Source organism: Notothenia rossii, assembly GCF_949606895.1.
Source record: "Notothenia rossii genome assembly, chromosome: 7".
Lineage (NCBI taxonomy): Eukaryota > Metazoa > Chordata > Actinopteri > Perciformes > Nototheniidae > Notothenia > Notothenia rossii.
Genome location: NC_136905.1, coordinates 22,479,175 through 22,503,659, shown reverse-complemented (window position 1 = coordinate 22,503,659; position 24,485 = coordinate 22,479,175). Strand labels below are relative to the sequence as shown.

Genomic DNA, 24,485 nt, shown 5'->3' with positions numbered 1-24,485 from the left:
CTGTGTCACTGATCCTCACTGCTCAAAAGCATAAAGCTGTTTCGCAAAGCTAGGAAAATATAAGAGCCCCAATATGATCGATGAAAAAGGTGAACTATAAGGTCAGACAAAGGTGAGCTTGAATGTCACTTTTTCAAGGCAGCCTTCATTGAAGGGCTTTCATGTTAAGAGTCAATATAACGGTTTGAACTTTACACCAGATCTAAAGCAATTGAAGAATAATCACTCACATGACAGCACAGACACCATTTTACACGTGCAGTGTTTAACTTTTTGATTTAACCCTCCTGTTGTGTTCGTTTCAAGGATGATACTCTAAGTCAGGGGTTTTCAAAGTGTGGGTAGGTGAGCCTCCCCTCAGAGAACATAAGAACAGCCGCGCCCCCCCTCCCAATTATTATTGCTGTTATTATTATTATTATTATTATTATTGTTGTTGTTGCTATAATGCAGGGGTATTCAATTGCATTTCAAAGAGGTCCAGTAAGAGAAAATGTAATTAAATGCTCTGTTTTCGCTGTCTACCTTCCGCCATTTGAAATTACTCCGACTGTTTCTCTCCTCTTGTCTCGTCTCTGTGTGTGTGTGTGTGTGTGTGTGTGTGTGTGTGTGTGTGTGTGTGTTTGAATCTATCGTGCTGACTGCACCGATTTGATTGGCTGAGTAGCGTCACCTCCTTAAAACATTAAACAATAACTTTTTTAAACCTTTTTATTTTTATGTTTTAAACATATTGTATAAAACTCCCCCACTACTTGGACTATTCCTTGCACCCCTCTAGAATAAGCCCGAATGGTCTCAACCATATTACATCAGTAACGTGCACAAGATCGCGTGTAGGACAGTGGTGGCGATCGGAAAATTGACTGTTGTTCAGTTTGTGTGTTGTGGAACATGCGTGTCCGTGCATGAAAATATACCACACACCCAATTACAATTGCATGTTCAATTCACTACCCTGGAAGTTAATACAGTTGTTAAAGTTGGAACAGCCTGTGGACAGCCGTTCTTCCTTGCATGTCAGTCGCCGACACCTTCTTATAGAGGACAGGCACATCTAGCTGCAGCACGACCCGTATATTTCCGCACGCCGTGTTCTCAAGACATATTTTTTTTAACATTTTCAACATGGTGGATAAATCCTTATATGCTCCCGGTAACACACTGAACGTCAACTTTGCCTCCTTATTACACTCACCCCTACTTTAGTGGGAACAATGAGTCTGCGTCTTTGATGCACACAGAATTAAACGCAGATCATACTCTGGCTGCAGCCTTTACCGGTACTTGCTTTTGATCAAAGTCAATGCGGAAAACCTGCACTCACAGAGGTAGGTGGAGGTGAAGGGAATGAGCACTTTTTCAGCCTTTTTGGCGAGGTGGGGGAACTCGGTCTCCACAGACAGCCACAAGTGGGCAAGTGTCACTTTACTCGTCTTTTTCTCGTTCTTTTGTGTCTCACGCTGCGCCTCCCCTGAAGCTCTCTGGCGCCCCCCAGGGGAGGCGCGCCTCACACTTTGAAACCCGCTGCTCTAAGTCACAACGGCACTGAAGGCGGATGAAGGCTGCAACAGAGGGTGGTCTCCATTCGTCATGGATTCCATGCCATTGAATTCAGGCCCCTCTCTGCCAAGGACCGTGTGGTGGCTGCAGGCGCATCAGTCTCCCCACGTTAAAAGACGTCACAGGCGTCCTCCCGAAGGGAACCTACCCATTTTACATCCTGGAAGACAAAGTCCTGTGGCGTTCAGGAAGTGGTAACGGGGGCAGGACAGTGAAGTCTGGTAGTTCCTAGTCACAACCTGGCACACAGGCGATGGGTGTTTGATTCAGTCGCTAAGCTCTTGGACTGAGGCAGAAAGAGCTTCTCGGAAGCTGCACCCATGACTCAGCACCCCCTATTCAGGGTCCACTCTGCTCACCCCAGTAGGGGAGGGGGTTAGAAAAGGTAGCCCAAACATATCCTGCCTCATCAAATCCTGTCCTGAATACCGCATCCAGAGGAATCACCATTACGCGGTCAAAAACAAAAAATAAAATAAAAACATTTACGTCTTGGAGCCTGGAATGTGCGGACCCTCACGGACAACCAAGCCGGCGATCGACATGAAAGGCGAACTTCCATCATCTCCAGAGAGCTAGGGAAGTTCCAGATCGACATTGCAGCGCTCTCCGAGACCCGACTGGCTGATGAAGGGCAGCTGAAGGAGGACAAAGGCGGATATACTTTATTTTGGAAAGGTAAGCCTGCAAATGAGCCACGAATCCATGGTGTGGGTTTTGCTATTAAGAACTGCCTCATCAACCACCTCCATGAACTCCCTGTGGGCATCAACGAGCGCCTAATGACCATACGTCTGATGCTTGCCAGGAGTCAGATGGCCACCGTTATTAGTGCCTACGCCCCAACGCTTGATGCACAGGATGAAGTAAAGGAGGCCTTCTATGCTGACCTGGACAAAACTCTATCTGAAGTCCCCAAGGAGGACAAGTTGACCCTGCTCGGAGATTTCAATGCCAGAGTGGGATGAAACCACCACCTATGGAGAGGCACGCCGGGGAGAGAAGGGGTTGGAAACACAAACTCCAATGGCATACTACTGCTAACCAAGTGCTCAGAGCACAACCTGGTCATCACCAACACACTTTTCCGTCAAAAAACCAAGTTCAAAACATCATGGATGCATCCTCGCTCCAAACTATGGCATCTCATTGATTACGTCATTGTCCGCTCCAAAGACCACCGTGATGTCCTCAACACCAGAGCAATGACCAGTGCAGACGACTGTTGGACTGACCACCGTCTCATTCGCTCCACCATGTCTATCCGCTTAATGTGGAAAAGAAGGATGCAGAAAATACAGAGCCGGCCAAAGCTTAACATCGACCTGTTGGGTGACACCACCAACAACAGCTGCAGGATGCTCTTAGCGCAGCCTTGCCCAAACAGTATCCAGAGGATACTGAAAAACACTGGAGCACATTTTCTACTGCCATCATGAACTCCTGCAAAAACATTCTTGGTCAAAAAAAGCGGAGACATCAAGACTGGTATGATGAGAATGACACAGAGATTCAGCAAATCATTGACATCAAGCGGCAAACTTTCATCACCTGGCAAAATAACATCCACTGCAAGGTGAAAAGAGCAGCCTATGCCAAAGCGAAGACAGCCGTCCAAACGCAAGTTAGGAAACTGAAGAACCAGTGGTGGACAAAGAAGGCTCTGGAGATCCAGCAGTTTGCCGACTCTGGTGATACAAGAGGATTCTTTGATGCCACAAGAGCGGTATATGGTCCCAGCTATCGCCGCCTAACCCCCCTTCGCTCTAAAGATGGGCTCTTGCTTCTGAAGGACAAGGATGCAATAGCAAACAGGTGGAAAGAGCACTATAAGGACCTCTTAAACAGGGACACCATTCCTGAGATTGAGGCTCTTGACCAACTCCCTCAACAACCCATAGCTGAAAGCATGGGAGAACCACCCAGCCTGGGTGATGTGCTGGATGCCATTAAGAATATGAAAAACAACAAGGCTGCTGGGCCCGACCGCATCCCAGCAGAAGTCCTAAAGAAAGGCGGACCCGATCTTCTTAAGCACATCCATGCCCTGCTTCTCAAAATCTGGGAAGAAGAGGAAATCCCTGCTCAGCTTAGGGACGTCTTAATTGTCTCCATATTTAAGAAGGGAGACAGGGCAGACTGCGGAAATTACCGTGGCATTTCTCTCTTGTCCACCATAGGGAAAGCCCTAGCTCGGGTGTTGGCCAACAGACTCACCCCCATGTCAGAAAGCATCCTTCCTGAGTCTCAGAGTGGATTTCGCCCAAACAGAGGCACTACAGACATGATTTTCACCACTCGCCAACTGCAAGAAAAATGCAGGGAACAAAATCAACCATTATACATGGCCTTCATAGACCTCACCAAAGCCTTCGACTCAGTGAGCCGTCAGGCCCTCTGGCTGGTACTGGCAAAGATTGGCTGCCCAGAAAAATACGTCCGGGTACTGAGACTGCTGCATGACAATATGTCAGCCACGGTACTCAATGGCAGTGGAGACGAAACTGAACCCTTCCGGGTCGACACAGGAGTCAAACAGGGATGTGTCATCGCTCCAACGCTATTCTCCATCTTTGTTGCTGCTATCCTACATCTCACAAGCAAGCATCTGCCCCAGGGAGTCAACATCATGAACAGAACTGACGGCCAACTCCTCAACATCAACCGTTTCAGGGCAAAAGGTCAAACCACCACCATAGTTATCATGGAGCTGCAGTATGCGGACGACAACGCCCTTGTAGCCCTCTCGGAAGAGGACCTACAGGGTATCCTATCAGCCTTTGCGAAAGCATACAAACAGCTTGGTTTAGCCATCAACATAAAAAAGACCCAAATCCTCCACCAACCACCACCAAACAGCAGTACGCCTGTCCTACCCCCAAACATCTCCATTGACAACATCAGACTGGAAAATGTGGACCACTTCCCATACCTTGGCAGCCTCCTATCATCAAAAGCTGTTATTGATGATGAAATACACCATCGCCTCAGCTGTGCCAGTGGGGCTTTCTCAAGGCTAAGGAAGAGAGTCTTTGAGAACCGTGACCTCCAAGCAAAGACCAAAATCTTGGTCTATAAAGCTGTGGTGCTCCCCACTCTTCTGTATGGATCAGAAGCCTGGACCACATACAGCAGGCACTTAAAGGCACTTGAGGCATACCATCAGAGATCCCTCCGAAAAAATCCTCAGGATTAGCCGGGAGGATCGGCGCACTAACACCAGCGTCCTGGAGGAGGCTGACATTCCCACCATCACTGCCACCATTGCCCAAAACCAGCTCAGATGGACTGGCTATGTTATCCGCATGCCTCACTCTCGCCTCCCAAAACAATTCCTTCATTCCCAGCTTGTTAAAGGGAAACGGGCCCCTGGAGGCCAAAAGAAGAGGTACAAAGATAACATAAAAACAAACCTAAAGAAGTGCCACATAGACCTCAAAGCTTGGGAAGACATGGCAACAGACAGGGCGACCTGGAGAAACCTTGTCCGTGAGGGTGCTGCACTATATAATGATGACCTCTGCCATGCTGCACAAGACAAGCGCAGACTCAGGAAGGAGAGAGCAACCACCAAACAGGTCCAACCCAAACCCTCCACCACTACATTCCCCTGTCCACACTGCACAAGAATAACCGGGTCCAGAATCGGCCTCTATGGCCACCTGAAGACCCACAAGGACCAAGAAGGAGGACAGTCATACTCGACTAGGAGGGACCGCCGATGATGGTGTGTGTGCGGATGGTTACTAATTCCTTTTCTTTATGTTCAAAACAGATCCAGTCCCATACGAGGAATGAATTTCCAGAGCATGCTTTTATGAGATAAACAACATGAAAATCACATAGAAGAAACAAACACGAAACAACAAAAACTCTCATGTTTTTATTCCAACCAGAGACCTACAACCTTTTGAACCCCTTTATCTTCTTGGACTTACTGTCTGTATAAAATATAAAAAGAAAAATCACAACAATAAAAATATATTATTGGCCTTTAGCGAGCCCCTGAACCTAATAAAAAACGAAAAAAGAATCTATCCCAACAGTGTGTTTACTGTTTGCTTGTGGCTTTTTTTATACCAATAAAACTTTAAATCAACAGCATAAATGTTCATATTTAAAGAAAATCCTATTTTAGCCAACTTAAAACCAGGGATGTTCCCTTTTTTGTTGAAAAGTTAAAACATAAACATTTGATGATGTGAGGTCTGTATTTATTCTGCTGGGGGTCGATATTCTTTCAAATGAATGGTCCTCTCACAACGTGCTGTATACACAGAAATGATAGGTATCATATAACTGGAGCAGATGGAGGCACGATGTCCTCAGGGAGCGTCTGAGTGAGCAAAGCCAATTAATTGCTGAAGCTCTGTGGAGAAAGAACAAACTGAAATAAAACATGGAAACAGTTCTGTTAAAGTCTCATCCTCTTTCCAGCTGCCAGCTTTGTCTCTGTGCTCCACTTCTTTATGTTTTACTGTAATTAAAAAAACATGGCAGGGCTCCTCAGTTTAAGTCTTTTAATAAATTATTTTTGGGTTGCATTAAAGTTTTGCATTTTCGGACTGCTAAATCAGAGTCTAAGGTACAAGCAGCCACTGTTGTTTTTCAAACAAATCCCTTTTGAAAGCAACCAATCATCCTCCTTCTCCACCCACATCCGCCTCCCCCGATCCCACACGACAAACAGCCCATGGTAATCACCCCTCTCGCCCTGTTTCGGAGGACGATTGCATTTCACTAGCAGAGAACCAGATGACAAACGACCATGCAGAGCGGCCGCAGCAGCAGTGCGTAAGCTAGAAAGCAGATGAGGGGAGAGAGAGGTGGGGTCTGACTTGTCTTCACCTGTCCAGGATGACCTTTGTGGACGGGGTGTGTGATTCACATGCACTTCAATGAGTTGCTGCAGAGAAGCAATCTCACACCATTTCAGCTCCCCGAGAGCGGCGAGGAGCTGATGGGCCTCTGCACGCCTCTGACTCTGATCCAGAGCGCCTGATAAGTGTGATGTTATTTCTAGGGCCGGTTTCACATCGTCAAACCCTTGTGTCTTCCACTTATCTGTTATCATGGAGACCCCAGAGAGAAACACTGTGGTACAGAGGAGATGAGGAGGTTCGGATCTGGAACAAGATCTTAAAGAATCTGGCGGCGTCCCGCTCATCTTCCAATTTTTTCCAACTCAAATGCAGATTCTGCAACAGACAAGCTGTTCAAAACATTTGTTACATCTTCCACCAGACTCCCACTCCACTTTGCCTGATTTCTGAGTAGCTCCTTTGCAATTAATGTAGTTAATTAGAGTACGACTCCTTAGATCCCTCTGCACTCTCTCACAAGATTACACTTAAACCGGCTGTAATAGAGGCGCTGGTTGCAATCTCATTAAGATACAAATACACTGAGTTTTAAATGGGTTCCTACAAATGTTCATGAGTATTTTAACAGCCCTCCTTTCACTTAAAGCTTAACAGTGAGAAAAAGAGACTAACTGTATTATATCTGAGTAATTGGGATCTGTTTAACAATTATGAGCAACGATTGAAATTATTATTATTTACTCTCCATTTTGGTACAGTATATGCTCACTTTTGAGATTTCAAGAGTGACATCAGTAAACATGTACAATCAAACTATAGATAACATTCAGTGACACACACAGGTCCATATACAGGTTCAGTAGTTTGATTGAGGTACTCGGGTAATATTTGACCTGTTCAGTTCACAGTTTGGTTACCTGTCCTTTCGGCCTGCAGGCATCAGCTCATACTCTTTGCTAATGGTGTCTTTTGTGTCACAGCTGATTTTAGGATCTGATTTTTCCTCACATATTTTCCTGAAAAGAAGATGGGGGCAGAACGGCAATCACTCTTCCAGATCTTCTGTTCAGGAGTTGTGATTTGGATTTAACAGACAGGTTACGAAACACTGATGTGAAGACATAAAGAATAATACATTCAAAGGCTGCCCATAAAATATTTGTATCCAATCTAAGTAACATGAGCCTTCACAGAAAAGCAGACATTATACTGCAGATTTGCAAACCATACTCCACTTGATGAGCCCATAATTGTGAATTACGGTAAATATCTACTTGTACGACGTTGTAACCTCTTCAACTCTCTCCACACTGACAATTGTGCTGTGGTTCACCAACAGACCTATGATCAAGACCATATCGTTCTTTTTTTTGTGTTTACCATTCGGTTATGCCCCTCACACCACTGCATAAACTCTTCTATCTCTGAACTTCTATAAAGCGTCTGAATCTTTTTTCAGTAACTTTATATTACATTGTTATTTCCTATGGAAAATGCATGATGCTATATTCCACAATATAAGGGTTCACCTCCCTCTGTTTCTGCGTGTGTAACAGGATCTGAGGACGTATTGTGTTAAATGCTGAGCCATAATCAATTTTCATTCGTTTAGGAAAAAATGTAGGATTTTTAAGGGGCATTATAATAAAGTGGGTTGTAGTGTCTACCATCATACTTAGCAAATTGGTATTTGATGACCTTTAATGTCAGTCCACACAGTCGGAAATCTTTATTTTCTTAGGTATGTGAACAGTGTGCATCATATATTTGTAATCCACTATATTTAAGGGAGCTACCACTGTGCTGTAACTTATTTGACATCTAGTTTAAACTTCATTTCTAAAGGACACAAAAACGCTTTCAAACTAAAAGACATTGCGCTGGTAATATGTCTTAATATTTTCATTACAGGATTTGAATAAAGTATTTTTACATTATAATATTGCTAATAGTGATTAAGCATTGCACTTCAAGAGAAAAATAATCAGAAGAAACACATCAACAGGCCAAAGAAGTGCGAAAGGTGTAATGTGTGAAATAAGTTAAATATAGATGAGTACTTTATCCTATAAGTGATCTGGTTTGTTTTGCAGGTGTTGATGAGGCCCGAAGGTCTGGATTGAATAAATACATCAAATCCACTTCTTTAATTTAGGATCCTTCTGTGCTACAGTGCTAGGATCCAACTAATGCTTGAACTTTATTATTCCTTTATAAGAGAAATTAGAGAAGAAGAGACTCTGTGATGTGTGATTCATTTTAATAGACAGAGTGGATGTGGATTTATTTTGATAGACAGAACCTGAACACAACGCTGTCATGAATAATTGTGCCTGCAATATTCTTGGCAATGGCACAGAACATGACAATAACAGCGATGATGATGATGTTATTCGTTTTTTTATTGTTATCAACACTGATGCTTCTCTGCTTCTAGGAAAACTGCCTGTTTTGTTGCCGTGGTGATGAGTCCTGGCAGTGATTGGTGTGTGACAGGACGCCAGGAGAAAGGCAGGGGATTCAGATCTAAAAAGACCAGCTTGAAAATGGTGTCTTTGAGGATATACGTACCCGAACCCTCAGCTTGTAATGAAGTCAGTGGTGTGTGTGTGAGGTGTGGGGTTCGACTAATGGTGTCTGATCCACAGAGCCACTAGAAGCCCCTTCTTTCAGTTTTCTGAATAAAGAGCTACATTTTAAGAAAAATAAATCTTTCATACATTCTCTTTTGGCACTAGAGACTTTTATCTTAGTCCAATTTGCATTTTTGTCACCAAAGCAATTTACATTTTTATAGCATAATTAATGAACAAGAAAGTCATTTACATGTTCTTGCTCTGCTCACCAGTACACTGTCTAGACTAGAGCATATCTGATGTGAAGAGCCCGGCTTTTGGCGAAGACTGGGATTGTTTTTCAGCACCTGAGAGATGTCTGTTTGCGCAGAAAGAGATCCGTACAACTACATGATTGTTTTTAAATAAAATGTTGACTGTTATCATCAAACGGAGACATGGGGACGAGGGCTTTCAGGTGCAAATTGACACCAAAGCGTCTTTCACTTCACATCAAATACACCTCAGGAACTTCTGGAGTAAATTACCTCATTTAAACAGCGCAGAAGAAAACAATTCATACAAGTAGCATTCGTATTTTGGAGCCTGCAAAGATGAAAGAAAAAATTAATTATGATTTTGCCTCTGGTCAATGACCTCGTTCTGTTAATAGCTTATTATCTTTCCTGATGCATTATTTATACAGTGTCAGGAGGAGTATTCTGGTAAAAGGCATAACTGTTTCCTGGTTAAAAGCTATTTCAATCTTGAAACTGTGTTTACCAGAATCAGGATGCATGGACAATTAAGTGATGGACATCTAAAGCCATCTCATGTTACTCATCTATAAAGCTCTGTTGAAGCTCCCAGAATACCTACGGCTTCTTGTCTCATATACATTTAATAATTCCAATCCAGAAATTACTTAACTTTACTATCCCTGATGTACACACTAATGTTGGCAATGAACTACAAACTGCCCTCAAATTAGAGCCTGACCTTTCGCTTGGAGATGTTAAAGCTTGATGTAAAAAGGGGGAAAAACGTTTTTAACTTGTATTTAGCACTTAGAACGGTCTGGCTCATTTTAAACGAACGCACAGCACTTACAGTGATTTGGCATATTATAATATACTTACAGGACTCTTGTAGTTTGTATTGAATTGCAAGAAGCTTTGAATAGAAACATCAGTTAAATGAAATGTAAAGCATTTTTAGGATTATTTTGTTCATATCTTGCTGTTTGTGTAGTTGTTGGCTTTTTTTTGCTGATTGTGTTTAGTCTATTGTTCTTGATATCAGGTATTGATATCTTAAAACCAATGACACTTTCTTATTAAATGTTTTTAGGAGGAGGTGATAGTGTCTCTAAAAAGAGAGGAGAGCAACACCTAAACAATTTAAAAGGTTTGAGCCTGAGTGTATAAAAGTGTTTTTTAGGATCCAGGGTGGACTTTGAGCTCAGTGAGATTCTGGCCAAAGCTGGCTCACCGGGTGGCCACAGCTTGAAAAACTTGTTGCCAAAATGGTCCAGGTGTTCAATGCTTAAACTTTTATTACAACTACACACAATTGAGATTAACTACAGCTGTGTCCCCAGCTGTTAATGTAATCAGATTTGCTGCTTGTTACAGAGCGTTGGATCCAAAACACAAAGAGGTTGAGGGACGGTGAGTGTGTCCTCTTCAGATACAGCAGCCAGGTGACAGCCACTGTGAACAATCCCCTGCTGCTGCAGCTCAGAGGAGGAACATGTTTATTGATGGGTCTCGCTGCCCCTGAGTGCACAACAGAGAAACAAACAGCAACGTACAGAGAGCTCTCAGCGAGGAGAGCAGATGAACAAACAAGGACCTGGATTACACACCGATTGTTGGGTTTACCTCAGAGATTATTTATTATACATGCCTGATATAACAATTACATACAAAGTGTATCTATATACAAAATCTCAAAAGATATGTCACGGTAAGTAACCATAGTAATTTATGAATCCACGGTCGTGGTAGGATAATTTACTTTGAACAAAAATTAGAAATACTGCAAAAATATATAAATAAGCAAACTTTCAGTATTTAAATTGCACTCAATTTGCAGGTCAATTTCAGAATAATATATTATTGAGTAACATTAACTGATGCATTAATGTGTTTGGGTTTATAACTGGGGGATACTTTAATCTATCATAATCTATGACCTTTTAATATTTGATGTATACCTTATTTTAATAATCTGGATCTGTAAAGTAACTATAGCTGCCACATACAAAGTAGAACAATGGCCTAACCTCACGTGTGCACTTATAGGCAAAGTATTTAAGTGAACTGCTTTGTTACCTTCTGGTTAAACAGCCCAGACAAGAGTTGATTTCATCACAACTAATTGAAAAATACAAATGTCAGATTTTATAGTGGTGATATGTGGCATAAAAAATATCCTTGCATTTTTGTAAATCACTGAATGGAGGGAAACATGTGTGCAGTTAGACTAATAATAACTACAGCTTAGTAGGACAAATGTTGATGTGAAAGGGAAAGAGCAACTTGCCGTTGCTTCATCACCACTTCTGAGGTGCTCTTGGGCAAGACACGTAAGCCCCTACTGGTCCGGCGGGGTTGCTAAATCACTGACATGCCGCGTTCAGTGAATGTTAAAGGTCCCAAAGGTAATCTCTCCTACGTGGGATGCAGATTAACTTCTGATCGTTTGGCTCAATCACAATGGTGAAAGTCACTGATGTAACCTTTGTTACCTGAAATCACATCATGTCTCTCATGTTATTAGGGATGTCAGAGCTCATACATTTAAATAGTATTTCACAAAATAAAAAAATGTGTTAAGCATTTATATACTTTATATATTTTTTCTACAATAGATTAAAGGGCTGTATACCCACTAGTTCACTGAACTCATGCCCTTATCCACCTGGGGCTGCTCAGCTAAGAAAGTACATAAAGTGGGTATATTTAGTTTGGTAATTCAAATATCTTTTATGTCAACATATTTAAATTTGATTAATTTCAAGCTAACAAAATAATCACATAGATGAAGGATTCACTGCTTTCCCACCATGCATTCATCCCAATGCAGGTTTAGAAACAACATTTAGATCTTTGTGATGGCATCATCTATTTATAGAAATATTACAGATCAGTTGAATGCATTTTTTTTTTTTTAAACGTATAACCTAAAAAGGTACCACAGGTTGATCTCTGTGGGCAATTAAGTGTTATTTTAGTTACAGTCTTATCTCGATAGTGAAAGGACGAATAAGGATTTATTTCTCGAATCATTCATTCCAGCATTGAGAAAGTTGCATTGACCATGTGTGTGCATTTGTGTGTGTGTGTGTGTGTGTGTGTGTGTGTGTGTGTGTGTGTGTGTGTGTGTGTGTGTGTGTGTGTGTGTGTGTGTGTGTGTGTGTGTGTGTGTGTGTGTGCGCGCGCGTGTGTGTGTGTGTGTGTGTGTGTGTGTGTGTGTGTGTGTGTGTGTGTGTGTGTGTGTGTGTGTGTGTGTGTGTGTGTGTGTGTGTTTGGTGTGTTGCTGATTGGAAGATGTGTGTTGAACTTCTGTCCCTGCGCACTCCCCTCACCATTCCTCTTTGTTTTCCTGTTCAGCGCTCACACCTGAAGTGACAAAGAGGGGGGCGAAGCTCAGTTGAGCTCGAGCTGTGATGAAGGCAGCGCGCGGTGCTGCCCAGCGTGTTTCTGCAGTAAATTTAGCGAACAAGTCAGGAGGAAAATATCCGAAGGGAGGGAGGGAGGGGGAAGCGCGCGTGTGATAGGCATTGGACGGCTCCCTTCATACCAGTAAGACAGGGGATTGAGTTTCTCCATCGGGAGCTGCGTTATTAAAGACCACTGGCGACTGGCTGGTCCAAACATTGGAGTGCATTGTCCGTCGCCTTCGAATTGCCACAGCACCATGCGAGCAGGAGAGACGCGCCCTGGGCCATGCTGAACGACTCCCCGACTCTCCTGCTGGCTCTCACCGCAGTGGCCGGACTTCTCCAGCGATGCCAGGGCTGGAGCGACGAAGAACTCCTCCTGCCGCCCACCAACTCCTCCAACAGGTTCCTGACCAACCTGGAGGTGGACGTGCGCTTCTCCAAGAGGTCCGTGGAGGAGAGCGACGCCTCCCCCGACGCCTCGCCCGACGCCTCCTCCCTGCAGCCGGTGTCCCAGTGCAACGTGAGCGTGCAGAGGCTGCTGCCCACCTCGCTCGTGGCCCGCTGGGACAGCAGCTTCGGCTTCCAGTGTGATGTGCTCATCTACACCATCAACAACCACGGAAGGGCTTTTTTCTCCGCGGCGTTCAACAGGGCAATCTCGCCCGTCGTCATCGAGCATCTCGGTATCACCGGGGTTCAGCAGGAGCTGCGGCTGTGCGTGGGCTGCGGGATGTCCCGTTACCGGAGATTCGGCCAGGGCAGGTCGAGGGGCCAGCAGGCGGGGGGTCAGGTCACTTTCTGCTGCGTGGATTTCAGCCTCGACGAACTGAAGGGGGACAAAAGTTGGAGGCTGAACAGAAAGCCCATCGAGTCGACACTTGTGGCTTGTTTCATGACTTTGGTCATCATTGTGTGGAGTGTTGCTGCTCTCATATGGCCAGTCCCCATCATTGCAGGGTTTCTGCCCAATGGGATGGAGCAGAGGAGACCGAGATAATTGAACATAATCTTTATTATAATTAGCCTGTGCTGCCTATTCTATAACTGTAGCCATTGAACTGTTCACCTGAATGAATGATGGAGGAGCTACTGAGACATTTTTGATCAGATGCTTTAGTTTTGGGGTGTTTTTTAACTAATTTAGAGCTCCTCCACATTACAAGGTAAAGTATGATGGATTATAGCCTACTAGCCATTAGTGATCTATACTGGGACCAACACCAATGTGTTTTGTATACCCGTGTAGGCCTTCCTATATATAATGTCAACGTAAACTGTGCAAACTTTTCTCTTTAAACAGTGTTTGTATAGTTTTCAATCTTTCTAGAAAGTTTTTGCCTTATCCCATGTGTAGGACCTTTGCACTGAAACCTGACCTTTAAAGTGTGCCGTCACATATATAACCACTCGTCATGTTCAAAGTTCATGTATTAGTTTTAATTTCCCCAAATAGATGTTGTATCTTGAAATAGAGAGGGTTTCAATAATAACATTGGTAGGTTTATAATATCAATATGCGTGTTTATTTGTATCCATGTTCCAATGGTTTCAATTAAAATAAAATTGATTATAGACTATCTCAGATTCTCTCTAAACTGTTTTCTGTGGCCCTATCAAATTGACTTCACACTGAGTTTAAGTGAACATTGCATGTGAACAAAGGCAAAGTCTTTGGAAAACATACACTCAGTTGCCAGTTTTTACACCAAGCTCAAACTAATGCAGCTTATAAAACGATACCTTGAGGAAGGTCCTAATGTTTAAGAGAGGTGTTGATTCAGCTGTTTGATCATTTTTTAAGATGAAGTTTGTGGTGCTGTTGAGCTGTGTTGCACTGCTCAGAAATGTGTTACCTTGAAATGTTACTTTGAAGTGCAAAATGCGCAAATAATAGACTCTATTGACCCATATTTTTTTTATTATCTCATAAATTGTTTAAATGCCTGCCTATATGACTTATACAACTCAAATATACATTTTGTTTGCTGTTTATTTCTTAACTGCAGATGTTGAATTATTAAGAGTACTTCAATATCAATGATAAAGTACTTTTTCTGACAATGGCTTCTTTTCAGAGTGTTAAAGTATTGATGCATAACTAGCAGCATTTTAATGTTGCTGGTTCCGCTAATGCCCAGGTTTTGTTGGTACAGAAACTCATAACATCTAATCAATTTGCAAAGTTTGTCAACTCTTTTTAGTAAAGTCCATCAGGCTGAGGTCAGCTCTCTGTCCCCACTCCTCTCTATTTTACCTTCATTTGTTTGGTATTAGTATATATTTATGTGGCTTTCCCATTACAAATTACTTTTATTTGAGATACTAGCCTGTGAAGATGATATATTCAAAGTGGATTTTTAAATATTTTTAAAATACAGCTCATTGATCATTTGATTCCTATAAAATCACAAGCTTGCTATAAGGTGCATCTAGTTATGACCAATGTATTCTAACACAGCAATACAATAAATCCTCCCTTCATTAGGATTGTAAGCAGGGCTGAGAAAAATGCTTCAATATTAGCACAAGCTGCAGTACAACATCAGATAATTATTACACAGCTGAATCAACTTTATAACCATCAAGAACGTAAGGTTTATTGCAGGATTGTTGTATTAGATTACGTTATTTCTTTGGTAAGAGTACCTACTAATTTGGCACATGGAGTGTCTATCTGAATAACGATAAGTGACATTAGAAAAACATGTCTAATACTTTTGTACTTTGAATATATTCAGTCACAAGTTCATGTTGAGCCTGCGGTACTAAATATCATGGTACTACTAGGCTATTTATAGGCTATAATTATATACTATTATAATAAAAGTAAAACTTTGTTGTCATTTATGTATCATTGGTGGAAGAAGCATTACCACAGTTTAAAAATACCCTATAACAAGTAAAAATGGGTAAAGAAGGATTTGCATCTTAATGTAGCAAAAGTGCAATAACTTTGACATGAGTGGATGTTTTATTAATGGTGTAAATTTGCAGAGTAGCTAGCTGTTGAACTAATGTAGTCAAGTGAAATAGGACTATAGCCTACAGGTCTCCACAACGTAGTGGGGTAAAAGTAGCAGAACAAATATTAATACTTAATTACAAGTGGCTAAACATTATAAGTACAGTAGCCTACTTGAGTAATGCGTAATGTGTTTCATTCATGCACTGTATTATTTATTATGAATGTATATTTTTTCGTATTTTTTATTGCAAATACCAATATTTGAAATATATTCAAAATAAATAACTAAACTGTAGGGATTTAGGAGGTTTTTTAGTTGAGTTTTTCTTTAATGAAGTTAGGCATGCAACTCTGTACCTGCCAAAATGGCTGACTCAGCCACGCCTTTCCATTACCTGTTGCTTCAGCTGTGGACACACTCACACATACAGGAAGTGGAGCAGTTGAGTAAACTACAAGCTGAGCTAAACCTAAACGAAAATGTGGCGCATGAAGGTCGCAGCTGTGGAGAAGAAATGAAATATGCGCAGATGTGCGCTGATTTCCCCCCGGATCTAATAGAAAAACAGTTTCGGACAGCATGTCATCAACAAGAGTCACGCTTCGGTTTTTTCTTCTCACCTTCGTCACAGCCACTGTTTCAGGTGAGTTACAGCTCAATTATTAACCAGCAGGACAGAAAATCTGCTGTGGTATACTATTTTTCCTCAGACTAGGACAATGACTGTAGGGGAAAACATTTAATTCCCAATCAACTTTATTATGAACTATGTCAAAGGCAAAGCTGTTATTATTGTGCGTGATAACTGGTAATATGGCTGGTGATTAATTGTTGGAACCAGAATGACTAGGATTAGTTGTGTCTCAGTAAATGAAGTTGTATAGCAGGATCAGGATGAGGACAAAATGAAAAAGGAAGGGCAGTGTGAAGCTATTGTTGTGACTGGTGGGTTTTTCTGTTGTTTGTTCAACAGAAACCTCATCATCATGTGTCAGGTTAAATAACATGTCTGTATTTTTTCCACTTCAGAAATAGATTTATATAAAGATACATAATAGAGTGTAAAGCGAGATATATGGGACAATAGAGCGTTGATGCAAAGTGCTGCTGTGTGTGAACATGGCTGTGTTTGTTCAGCACAGTCCATGTTACTCATAGAGGGAGTGAAGCTAAGCCGTCTGCCTCATCTCTCAACACAGTTAGTCAGTAGGGCTTTGTTAACACTTAATAGAATATGTATTCAACAATTCTCAATACATCTTTATAATATGATATTCATTTACATCTAAGTGGTTATTTCATTGTGATATTTCATGTAATCAGCAGTTTACATCTAGTGTCTCTATATACACTCCTCCCTTTTCTCCTAATCACATTTTCTATTTGTTTTATTGTCCAGGGGTCCTAAAGCTGTCCATCACCCCTGACAGAGGCACCACTCTCAGCATCAGCAGTAGTCAGGTCAAAGGTTGCAAAGTCTGCACCTGGGCAGGACGCCTACGACAATGTGGTTTATCCGTTGTGTTAAAAGACAACACTCCCGTCTCTGTGGAGTTTGAGTGCCCTCGACCTCAAGATGTGTTCAGCGTAGAAATTGCGCGAAATATAGGTAAATATAGTACTGCAGTAAAAGAGCCAATTCAAATTATTATTTTATTTTAAGCAAATCTAATTTCCTTGCAGGTCTAACAATTTATTTTTGACTATCTCCTCTCAGAATGTACCACAAAGTTGTGCACTGGCCACATCATCCAGGCTGACACCGGCTCTCTTCCTTTGCTGGATTTTAATCGCAAGTTCATCTGGAACCTGAAGGCCTCTGCTCCAAAAGCAGTTAAAATAGACTTCAGCAACACGGGTCTAAGACAGATAAATCCCTCTGACAGCTGTCCAGATGGACACAGCTACAATCTCCAGGCCTTCCAGACTTCAGGAAATGTGGCCGTCGGGAAATACTGCAGGACGGGGCCTGTTGTCTGTGCTCAGATTCTGAATCAAGGTAGCTTTTCTCTGGACGTCCCAGCAGGACAGAAGCTGCAAAATGGCCAGTTTGACGTGTCTGTTGGGGAGGAAATCAAATGTGAGTTTACATTTTGGAGTCTGAATAATCTCTTATGCTTTATGTGTCCAATACTTGAGTTTGTATATTTTTCTCTCTTACAGCCCTCACCAAAATTACAGTGATGATTCCAAAAGGGACCTCGTCCTTAGAGCTGCTCTCGCCAAACTACCCTGATAGTTTTCCCGATGACGACGTGATGCAGTGGTACTTTCAAGTACCGGACAAACACAGAACGGCCCTTCAGTTTTTAAATGTCACAAAGCCGCGTTGTCTGAAGAAGGAGACAGCGGTGGAGTACCACAGCAAAGGGAGAGGGGCGATGGTGCTGAGTCTGTCGGACCCCCAGCCAGAACAGAATCAGGGAGACTTCACCCTGACGCTGAGGAACTGTGAGATGGACATAAGAAGTGCTGCTTCTCCTGGACTGTTGCTGAACCTCAGGGTGTCGTCTTCAAGAACAGGATTAACAGGTCTGTGCATCAGTTTTGACTTTTTACCACTGCCACGATAGTTATGTATTTCTATTTCTAAAAATAATAAGTAATGTGTTCCAAACATTTATGAGAGTGGGAGATAGACCTTGAGCCAGAGAAAAGTAGTTTTTGTCCATAATGAAGATCTTAAAGAATGTTGTTTGTATAAACACTATATCTAGAAAACAAACTGAGATCTAGGGTTTTTTTCTGAGGATAGTTTTATGAGGAAAAAATGATTTACCTGAAATGTAAAGCTGCTCTATTAATTAATTTATAGATTAACAGTAGTTCAAATGGCTATGTATAATTTGAAAGATTTAGCTTGCAATGACAAATCCACTCTTTATAACGCAACTTTTCATCTCCAGGGAGCGCTTTCATCATTTTTATCCTTTTTATCCTTTTCTTTAGTTTTTAAGCCCCTAGATAAAACATTTCTGTTAACTGTCACGTCTCATAGCTGCTTTCTGATCACAATAGCCCTCTGTTTGGGGATATAAAGCTCTAGAGAAAGACTTTACACTACCAGCTCACCAACAGGGAGCATTTGAAGCTAAACAGACACATTTGTCCTTTAGCTGTTGGAAGGCGGTTAAAAGAGACAACGTTTAGACTTAGATTCAGCGAGTGTATCATGCCTGAAAAAGAAAATGAAAAAAAAATGGTGTTGATCAACTTTTCGTTTGTCAATGTATGACTGAAAAGAAAGCAGTTTTCGGGCCCAGGAGCAACAAGGAGTTAAGTGTTGGGAGAGTCTCCTCTTCATGTTGTAGCAGGCAAGAGACTACTGAATATAAATAGTCTTTCATTTCTATTTCATTATTATCTTTAACACAGGGGTTAACTTTTATCAGTCAGAGGACAAATACATCTTCCATGTTTTAGCCAAAGGCTTAGTGTGGATGAGTAACAAAACGTGACGTGGAGAGTGGGCCCTGTGGTGTTTATTCAAGCCCTAGGGTGTCAGGTTAGGGGAGCTCTAAGATTGCCTCATCGCGAGTCATGACATAAGTGATTCATTATTGGGAAACACTTCCTTCAATGATCCGGGAATTACATAGAACTCTATCAGTCAAATCGAAATTGTAATTCCTGTTCAACTTGGTTGTGATTTGAAATGCACATGTCCACACATTTGCATTTGTGTGGTTGTGCGTGAGGGAAAAGGAAACAGGAGTAATACTAATATCTGATTTTTCTTTATTCTGTAGTGTCATGTAAATTGGATCTGAGCAGAATGGGGGGCCTTTCTCTTCACATCGAGAAGTTGAGACCGGCCTCTGTCTGCCAGATGAGAGTAAACTCTGTGCTTAAGGAGAAAATCACGGTCACATCGAAGAGTGAGCTCACTTTCAAGGACTGCCCTCCCGAAGACATACAAGTCACCGCCACGAAAACCATAGGTAAACCCTGATTTGAGTGTTCAGTGGAGGCTTCTCGGGGTCTGCAAAATAGGTTTTTATAACTCACCCTATTTGGATTAATATATTATATCCCAACATAAATCAAGGCTGAAAACAGTCTCTCTGTGGCTAAATAACATAATGCCCTGACCTAAAACATTTGCTATCATTTTTTTCAACGGAAGAAGGAAGCAGTGCATGGCTCTGATGGTTGATCCAGTATGTGCTCTTTAGTAGGGCATGTCAAAGTATTGCAAACAGGAACCAGTAAGTCTTGCTTGATATTAAGTGATGCAGAACAAACCAAGGCTCTCTCTCCTTAGGTGAAATGATATTCTAAATGTATTCTTTGAGCATTTGGGCTCAAAAAAATCTCACGACAAACAAAAATAGACTCCTTGTCTTCATCAGTGCCTCTGTTATAAGTTATAGTTATTGAGAAGTATTTGGATCTGATGTCGAAGTAAATAATGGAAGCGCTTCAAGATTTGTCTTGGCAGATGAGAAGCGCTATATAAATTAAATGTTTTATTATTATTATTATTAAGTCTAACATACAGCAAGTAGTTAACCTCATAGTCTTCTCACAGTTATATTGCACATCTCATTGACTTTTAAGTTACTTAAATAAAATAACTGCCTCATTTAATTTGGCCTTAGGGGTTCGGTGGAATGCTGTTTGAGTTTACTTTTAAGATAAGTGTCTGTCTCCACCCCAAAATACTGGAATGATTGGAATTTGTTTTTGGTACTCAGTCAGCATTGTTTTACAGAAACAGTGTCCGTCTTAATCTAGATCTAGATCTAGAATGGAATTTGTTTTTGGTACTCGGTCAGCATTGTTTTACAGAAACAGTGTCCGTCTTAATCTTGATGAGTCACTGTTGACAGTTCTCGTACAGACAGTTTCTACGTTTTTTTAAATAAGTCGTAATAAGTTTAAATACTTTTTTTGGTTATCGGGGTGAGTTGACCTTTTTCAGGCTGGACCTTTTGAAGGCAGACATTATTTCTAATTTCTAAACCCTTATTACTCAAATTGTCTATGTAAACAGCTTCACTGATTCTATTGTTGATATTTTATTTATACTGTTATTCACATTCTTAATTTTGTATTTATCCTTGTGTAAACTCTTACCTGTCCTGTGTTCCTGTTGCTGCTTAAACACCTGAATTTCCCTAGGGGGAGCAATAAAGGTTTATCTCTCTCTCTTTCATGTCAGAGTGTAGTGTACTGAAAGACTGCCCAAAGACCCCTGCCCGTCTGTCGGTGCCCTTGCTGCCTCCCTGCCTCCTGGCCCCTCTGAGCAGCGTGACCTGGACCCTCCGTCCTCCTCAGCACGGCACTGTGGAGCTCACCTCTCCCTTTGGGCCCCTAAAGCAGTCCCTACCTGGGCAGCAGTGCAACAACAGCATCGTCTTTAAATTGTCAGAAGACCACGGCACTACAATCGGACACTTCTGCACCCCAGGAGCCATACAGAAGGTCCAAATCCACACCAACATGACCGTCACTGTGTCCGGGATGGGGGGTAAATCACTGAGGACTCTTTCAAAGACTGTGCTGATGGAGGCCTTTTTTAAAGAGGGGATATCAGGTAACAAGCAGCTTAAATAAATGTAGATAAATAAAAGCAGTTTTCAGTGATATTTAATACTCTTTCTCTTTCATATGCAGAAAGATACATATTCACAGTGTCTCCAAAGAGAGACACTCCTGTCCTTTTGGCTACTCCTGGCTGGCCAGTAGGAATGAAGTCTTACTCCACCGTCTCCTGGATCGTCTCTGTTCCTCCGAGAATGGAGGCTCACCTGATGTTCACCAAACTGAGCCAGCCCAAGTGCAGCAACCGCCACACCAACATCAGGGTGCAGAGAGTCGGCCGCCTGGAGGAGGAGTACAGCCGCAGGGAGGACGAAGAGGCACTCAGTGAGATCACGGTCAACGGGAACTTCTACCTCAACATGTCTAACTGTATGCCTGAGAAAGGAGACTTCAGCGTCATCACCAAGATCACCCTGCACAAGAGCAAGAGTAAGAGGAAACTTAGTTTTATGTCACTTAACACTTTAAAAAACAAGTGGGTCTTTATATGCTTCAGACAGGCATCTCTCCTTTTTAAGGTGCTACTTTTAGCCATGCAAGAAGTTTGGCTGAATTATCTCAACAACCATCAGATTAATTGATATACATTTGGTACAGATATAAATGGTTTTCCAGGTTTAAAATCATCATCTTTGGTTGATGACCAAATCCTTGCAAAATTATATTCCCATTAACTTTAACTGTACTTTGTGTTCAGTGCTAATTAGCAAATTAGTCAGCATGATAACAGACTGGATGCTGAACATGGTCAACAATGACATTCGTTGACATCAACATGCTAGTGTTATTGAGCATGTTAGCGCAAGTTTAGTCTAATTTGCCATCACTACAACCAGTTAATGAATATTGATTCATCATCAGTCTTCTTTTATAAGCAACATCACATTTTCTATCACAAGGACATAGGGTATACTGTATTTAGAGTGCATTAGAGTAAACCCTTTTTGTATCTGATTTGTTTTCTCTCATTTAGACCTGCTGCTGACTATCATCCTGAGTGTGGTGGCTGTCCTGCTGGTTATTTTTGTCATTGTGCTGGTAGTGGTCTGTGTGGTGATTAGGTGAGTGCTGCTGCATTCTGTTTTCTAGAAATGTCATAATGCACAATTAATAAGCACATTTTGTTGTCTTTATAATTGCTCAAGGCATTTAATAAATATAATGGAGAAATAGCGGTTCTTCATGTTTACTTCAATCTGCTTGAGATGTCTCCCTTGGTTGGCTGTTAGTTTGATGCAGTATTTAACTCTAAAGTTCTGATCATAATGTCTTCCCTGCCAAACAGGAAGAAGAAAAAGAAGCTGGATCATGAAATATCCATCTACAATCCAAACGGCACTAGCTTCCTGCCAGGACCAAACGGCTTCCCAAAAACACGAGAAGACAACGAGTCCCATGTGTATGCGTCCATCGAGGACACGCTGGTCTACACGCACCTCCTGAGAAAGGGAGCAGAGATGGGCATCTACGGAGAGTTCGACACACACCCGCCCTTTTCGGGGCAGACAGACTCACAGAAACCATTGGTCTCTAAAATAGCTGCAGACGATGACATACCGGTTGGGGTTTACGAGAAGTTTCAGGCTCCTCCGCTTCCAATCCGGCCCCCGAGCCACGTGAAAGCAATACAGGACAATGTGATTTACCAAACCGAGGACCCAAGTGAAGAGGAAAACTCTCCGAATCTGGGGCCGCGGCTGGAGCCAGAGGGAGGAAACTGAGGAGGAGATTGGATTCTGCTTTTCTCTTGACCTTTGAGATATTCATTCCCTGGCATCTTTGTGATTACCTGCCTCTCAAGAAGCCTTTGTTTTTTTTTCTCTCGAGCGTAGTTTTGCACCAAAGCCAGGCACACAAATTACCCTGCTGAACCCGCCTGCCGCTTGTTACGATGTTTTATCTTAGATGAAGGCAGTACACAATCATCCTCTTTGTACCAGCGATGCCACTATGAAAATATGCTTCTTTTAGGCAATGAACATTTTTCATTTGAGATATTTTGTACAATTTGTGGTTGTTTTTACATGAGCAAATGCTGTTTACATGCTGAAATGTTCTTTTTAATATTGAACCGAGAGAGGACTCTACTGCTATTATTGTTACCCTGTATTTTTATGGCATCATCCCAACATGATGGCCCGATGATTGCCTGTATTGCAGAATAGGTGCATAGAGTATCTTTTTACTATCAAAGCTTTTTACCCTGCTCTTTGCCTTCTGGATATATCATTACAATTTAAGTTAAGTCAATACTCACCTTTAAATGCAGATTAGGACTTTACTGGTTTTTTTTTTCAACTTTTTGCACATTCCTTTTATTCCTTTTTGAACAAATGCTTTTAGGAATCTTAAGACTGATCTGCTGCTAGCTTCAAACAAACAGACTGTTTTGCTACTTGATGAATAACAATTACTAGGAAAAGGCTTTTGAGGACTACAGACCCCTTCTCACACAAAACTAAAATCATTAAACACACTTAATTTCATTCTGTGAGCAAAGAATTACATCTTTCAAAGAAGCAACATTGTTGCTTGACTGAATTGTGTCATTAATAACAGGTAGCTTTAAAAAGAGAGACTGTGTGAGGCATATAATTTAACATAAGTGCGAGTGGGTACTAATATGTTGTTGTGTAGTCTCAGTTATTCAGTGTTGAACAACAATCTGTTTTAAAAAGTTCATGGTGCAAACTGAATCCTAACCACGTCACAGTACAGTGCAGGTTAATTATTTTGTAAAATTCAAAGATTTGTACTTTAACCGGGATATAAAACCATAACGCAGCATGTTAAAGTATTTCATTAGGGTTTCTATTTTGACATGAAGATGGCCAAGGTGACAGAATATTAGCTGGTCTCATTTAAGGAATAATGGGATAGAATAGATGTTTTTTTTGTAAAGTCATATCGCCTCCAGCTGTTCAGAAAGTGAACTGCAGAGGGGAACAAAATTGCCTTAAAATCATTCTCAGTCCTGAAGAAATAAAGTTTCTTCTGCCAGAAAACAATGCAAGAACTCTCTGAATGTGAGGTCACTTTGGTCCAGAGTCCTGTAAATATGAAAATAGGTACTCTGAGGACATGCTTTATACTGACACGCTGCTGCTGACATCAGTGCATCTCCGTGGAGATGTTTAAACATGTTGACATGATGTAACGCTCCTTTCAATGAGTAAACTATTCAGAGTGCCAGAAACTAGGTTTCCATGATGGAAAAAGTGTGGGCTGGGTGGAGACAGAGTAAGTCATTGTCCTCATTAAGTTAGGACAGATGTTTCTAAAAAGTAGGACCTGGAAACCTCTGTATGTTTCAGAAGTAAACTCAATGTTGTTCACTAGCAGGAACCACGCCACAACAGTG

At 41.7% G+C, this 24,485-nt stretch overlaps 2 protein-coding genes across 2 annotated transcripts; both read left to right on the top strand.

Moving 5' to 3' along the window:
- Window positions 1–10,588: 10,588 nt before the first annotated feature.
- Window positions 10,589–14,672, top strand: tmem158 (transmembrane protein 158). The gene is made up of 2 exons (XM_079640765.1): window positions 10,589–10,611; window positions 12,559–14,672. The coding sequence occupies exon 2, from the start codon at window positions 12,895–12,897 to the stop codon at window positions 13,606–13,608; it is 714 nt and encodes a 237-aa protein (XP_079496891.1). The 5' UTR covers window positions 10,589–10,611; window positions 12,559–12,894; the 3' UTR covers window positions 13,609–14,672.
- A 1,285-nt stretch (window positions 14,673–15,957) lies between these two features.
- cdcp1a (CUB domain containing protein 1a) lies at window positions 15,958–23,610 on the top strand. The gene is made up of 9 exons (XM_079692160.1): window positions 15,958–16,220; window positions 16,977–17,186; window positions 17,295–17,657; window positions 17,741–18,109; window positions 19,327–19,518; window positions 20,742–21,116; window positions 21,197–21,553; window positions 22,098–22,185; window positions 22,410–23,610. The coding sequence occupies exons 1-9, from the start codon at window positions 16,157–16,159 to the stop codon at window positions 22,843–22,845; spliced, it is 2,454 nt and encodes an 817-aa protein (XP_079548286.1). The 5' UTR covers window positions 15,958–16,156; the 3' UTR covers window positions 22,846–23,610.
- Window positions 23,611–24,485: the final 875 nt, after the last annotated feature.

Coding starts and splice junctions, on each gene's coding strand:
- tmem158 (XM_079640765.1), top strand. CDS start 12,895: ATGCTGAACGACTCCCCGACTCTCCTGCTGGCTCTCACCGCAGTGGCC.
- cdcp1a (XM_079692160.1), top strand. CDS start 16,157: ATGTCATCAACAAGAGTCACGCTTCGGTTTTTTCTTCTCACCTTCGTC. Junction 17,658..17,740: donor TGTTGGGGAGGAAATCAAAT/GTGAGTTTACAT, acceptor TCTCTCTTACAG/CCCTCACCAAAATTACAGTG. Junction 18,110..19,326: donor TTCAAGAACAGGATTAACAG/GTCTGTGCATCA, acceptor TTTATTCTGTAG/TGTCATGTAAATTGGATCTG.